Source organism: Frankliniella occidentalis, unplaced genomic scaffold, assembly GCF_000697945.3.
Source record: "Frankliniella occidentalis isolate FOCC.00 unplaced genomic scaffold, Focc_3.1 Scaffold1, whole genome shotgun sequence".
Lineage (NCBI taxonomy): Eukaryota > Metazoa > Arthropoda > Insecta > Thysanoptera > Thripidae > Frankliniella > Frankliniella occidentalis.
The window spans coordinates 2,046,977-2,051,397 of record NW_026267131.1 but is presented as its reverse complement, the minus strand read 5'-3'; the positions used below and the strand labels follow the sequence as shown (position 1 = coordinate 2,051,397).

The 4,421-nt window shown below is 65.7% G+C and overlaps 1 protein-coding gene across 1 annotated transcript; it reads left to right on the top strand.

The window, feature by feature from the left end:
* Nucleotides 1–808: 808 nt before the first annotated feature.
* LOC113213442 (fer-1-like protein 4) lies at nucleotides 809–4,415 on the top strand. Its single transcript, XM_052267917.1, has 3 exons — nucleotides 809–923; nucleotides 2,449–2,674; nucleotides 2,762–4,415. The coding sequence occupies exons 1-3, from the start codon at nucleotides 809–811 to the stop codon at nucleotides 3,621–3,623; spliced, it is 1,203 nt and encodes a 400-aa protein (XP_052123877.1). The 3' UTR covers nucleotides 3,624–4,415.
* The last annotated feature ends 6 nt before the right edge of the window (nucleotides 4,416–4,421 follow it).

Genomic DNA, 4,421 nt, shown 5'->3' with positions numbered 1-4,421 from the left:
CCGGCCCCGCGCGCCGAAGTGAGGTGAGATGCCTACTCCCCGCAGCCGGCTGGGCTGCTGCTGCTGCCCAAACCGTTTTCGGGCAGCCTTTATTGCCATCGCATACCGCTAGAATGCTCATTCCCAATCCTCATTGAAGTTGAAGTATAGGGCGCTACTTGTTCATCTGGCTGACCTATAGCGCTCAGCTCGGCGTTCGCTCTCGGTCGGGGCGTTTGCTGCGACAATCGGTTATCGCATTATTAGGATTTTGATGATGAGAAACTCGCCGTGCTGTTGCAGAGCTCCGAGAGGTCCGCTCCGCGAGTCCGATGCTGCCCGTCGTGGCGCCCCTCCGCCCGCCGCTGTCCTCCGCGCAGGCCGCGGCCCTGGAGCACGAGCCCGGCCGGCACCCTGGGGCCCGGAAGTGGGCCCGCCTGTTCAACAAATCAGCCTGCGATTGGAGGTAGGTAAAGATGCCAGGGGTGGTGGTGCGATGCGTTCACGATGCGCTCTTTGTATTTCTTGTATCGTTGTTACGTTTTGTCCCTTTTCGTGAAGGCTGGAGGTGCGGTGGTGGGGAGTTCGCGGCTGGGGCCATTCGTGGCCGTGCCCAGCGGGCGGCGTGCGCGCCGTGCTCCACTGCGGCGCCCAGCACCTGCGCAGCTCCCCGATGGGGCGCGGGGGTGACTTCCCCGCCGAGCACGGCCCCGGCGGCCCCGGCCGACCCGCAGAGGCGATCCACTTAGTGAGTTTGTCGCCCGATAACGGAAAAACGGAGTTTCGGGTGTGTGGGCGGATGGGAGGAGGAGGGGGTGGGGAGCGTAGGATGTGGGTTAAGCTCTTAAAAGATTGGCGACGGCCGAGTTCTGGGCGCTGGACCTTGGTTGCCTACCCGGATGGCGCTATAGGTCCTAAGGGACGTCCTGGAAGCACGGGCGCAGGTGCGAGAGGGCTCTGTCCATGGAGCGGCACGAAAGGCCCCCGGGGTAGGACTCCACAAGTCCAGCTTGCTTCTGTGCATCTAGGGTGGGGCCCAATATTTATACCCCCCTCACGACGTCCCGATGGTTTCGAACTGATCGCACAGACCGCCTCTGGAGAGTCGGCCGTGGTGTTCACCCTCGAGGCGAGCGGGACGCCCCTGGCGTGCAGCGGCAGCTACCGTCTCCGGGACTTCCTCCGTGCCGTCCCCGCGGGGTCCAAGAAGGGCGTCCACCAGGACCGCGCTGAGGGTCGCGCCCGCCGCTGGCACGCGCCATTCCGACGTGGCCGACGCAGAGGTGAGCCGGGCGAGCATGTGCTTAATCAAAAGTACGGTTAGCTGGTCACTCAATCTATTTATTCTTCTCAGAATACTGTACCGCGTGCAGTCGTGCGGTTGGGTTGCCTACTCGCTCGGCGCCGTAAGACGCTCGGTGCCGTTTGGGGTGGTTGTCACTTTTATCTGGCCGGGTGGGATTCAGCTCTAGGTCGGTCGGTGTCTCAGGCGACGAGGAGGAGGCCGGCGCCCTGCTGACGACTATCGGGGACTCGGAGGGCTCTGGTGCGGACGACCCGCGGCCACGCCACAGCCACCCCTCGGTGCGCCCCAGCAGCAGCCAGGTGAGAGCTCCCGGCGTACCCGCGGCGGCCGAGGCCCTGGCCAAGGTCCACGGCTGTCCTCGGACTCTCCTTCTCCATAGTCGACCGCCCGCGACCGCCAGCATCGCTCTGCCCGAACCAGACGGAGGTGCGCGAGGCCGAGTCCCCCTGGTGGGCCGCCTACCAGCGGGGGCTGGCGCCCGTCCTGGAGGGCTCACTGGAGAACTCCGCTCTCTACTCGGGGCTCCAGGACGTACTCACCGTGGCCCCCCTGCGCGTGTGCAGCGCCACCGACGTGAAGCCCCGTCCACTATTCCTAAAGGTGCAGCCGCTGGTCTTTCTTAGCTTGATTGTATTATGGAACACACTCAAATATTGTGTCACGTCGTCCCCAGCTGGCTGTGGCGGCCGCACCCGTTCAGCGTGGTGAGCCTAGCCGGCCACTCCTCGGTGCCTTGCCGGACAGCAGCCCTCGCGAGGTCCTCGTCAGAATCTACGTCATCCAGGTCCTCCAGACTACCTGACCACCTCACATGGTCTTCGCTCCTGAACACACCCTGAACGCGCCGCTCGTTACCTGTCCTCTTCAAGGCGCTGGGCCTGAGGCCCAAGACCTCCAAGACGCGGCAGAGCAGCAGTGGGTTGTCCAGCGGGCTGTCTAGCGGCTCCAGCCTCCCCACGGCGCCAGCTGCACTCAAAGTACGCCCGGGCTGAGGTGGGTGCACGCCGCTGGGGTGGGCGCTCGCGACCGCGGCCGGGCACTCATTGCGCTCATGCAGGTGCGGAGGGCGTACCTGACAGCTGCGCTCAGCGGAGGGGAGGTCGTCGGGGAACCGGAACACGCCGTCGAGGAGGCCGGGGCCCGGACGTGCTTCGGACAGTGAGGCTCTGAGCACGCGAACAGTTACCCCGTAGACTGCCTCCATGTGGTGACGAGCCAGTCCGACAGGGTGCTGGAGCTGCAAGCGAGGCTTCCCGAGGACTGGCAGGTCACGGTGTCTGTCCGGGACGCTGACGGGGACGCGGTCCTCGGAGAGGCTAGACTGGACCTCGAGAACAGGCTGCTTTCCGGGCACCGCGCTTGCGCCGGCCTACCCGCCGAGTACTGCAGGTGCGTGGGGTGTGACCTGTAAGGTCCCTGCTGGCTCCAGTCGAGTCCACAGTCCACAGTTGTCACGCTGTCGGTGTCGTCCAGCAGGTATGGTTGGCAAAAGTGGCGAGAGTCAAGCCCGCCGTCGGCGATCCTGGCCGACCTGTGTTCCGCGGCAGGACTCCCACCGCCTACCTACGGGGAGCACTGCGTGACCGTCGGCAACGTGACGGTCACGGCCCCGGAGGACAGCCCCACTGGTAAGTCGGGTGCGAGCGCCCCCTCGCGGTCACGGCGGACTTGTGGTGACGCGGTGGTACCTCCAGGCGAGCGGACTGAGGACGCCGCTCTGCGTGCACTGCTGCGCTGGCAGGACCTTGTGCCGGGCGGCAAGCGGCTCCTGCGGGCGGCCCTGGAGACCGTCGCCCTCGAGCCGACCCAGGCGCGGCTGCAGCTGTGGGTGGACGTGCTGCCCCCGCACCCGCCGCCACCGCCGCCCCTGCACGTGGCGCCGCCGCCCGCGCGGCCCCTGCTGCTCACCCTGGACGTGCGGAGCCTCGACGGCGTGGCCGAGCACGAGCCGGGCGGGCTCAACCTGGTGGCGCGCGCCTGGCTGAGCGGCTGCAAGGCGGGCGCGGTCAGCTCGCCGCCCGTCGCCTGGTCAGCGGGGCAGCCGCAGCAGCCGCAGGTGCAGCTGAGGCTGCCGCTGCTGTACAGCCCGCTCCACAGGCGCCTCCTCGCTCCCCACCGCCAGCTGCGGCGTCTGCGCCGTCCGCATCTGCACCTGCAGCTGCACCACCTGCCGAGCAGGGCTGCGCGGAAGTGCCTAGGTACGTACGCCCATATCGGCCGTTACACCCGCCAACCCCAGAGCCTTGTGGCAGGTGTCCGCTCCCGCAGTACTGCATGTTGTCCGAGAGTCCGTAGGCCTGACCCTGGTGTGCTGTCGCGGCTCTCGCAGGCCGGCTGACAGTGGACCTCAGCCGCCTCCCCGCTGGCGTCTGCCCGGCCGAGGACGGCGACCTGTTCGCGTGCGGCGCGGCGGCGGGCACCTGGGCCCTGGCGGGCCTTCCCCGCGGCCGCGTGGCCGGCCGCCTGGACATGGCGCTGGGCGTGAGGCCGCTCCCGCGCAGTCCGTGCTCCTCGTCCCCGTCGAGGCACCCTTCCTGGCGGTCCTCCGCCAGCTTCGACGACGGTCCGAGCAGGCGACACAGAAGGTGGGGGCTCGTCCTGTGTCACAAGCTGCGGTTTATCTCCACCATTTCTCATCACGGCGTTGCCTGGTGGCGTTCCCAGCGCACTAAAGTCCCTTCATGCTCCAGGCCCTCAGGTGCAGAAGAGGGCGAAGAAGGACAAGGGGGGCAAGGGGAGAGTCGGGCCAAGCGCTGGATGAACAGCATCAATGACTTCGCCATCAGAAGGCCGTTCTTCGTCATGCGCCTGACCTGCTTCCTCCTCCTGCTCATCGTGTTCTTGGTTGTGTTAGTGATGTCCTTATCGTCCGGCGTATGAAGTTGGTAGCAATATGATAAAGGAACCAAAAATGTAGGTTTTGAGCGCCTAGCTACTTCCGTCCATGACAACTAGCGAAGGAAAACGTCGTCTGTCAAAGAGAGATCTAGTAGGCTAGTCGAGAAATGGACGCCCGAGGTTGCGCCCCGTTTAGGTTCTTCTATCATGGTATTGGCATGTTCCTAGGTCAAGTCGAAGGGTTCTTCTCAGCACTCCCAGCAGGAAAGGGCATGTATAGGACTAGGTTAACATAATT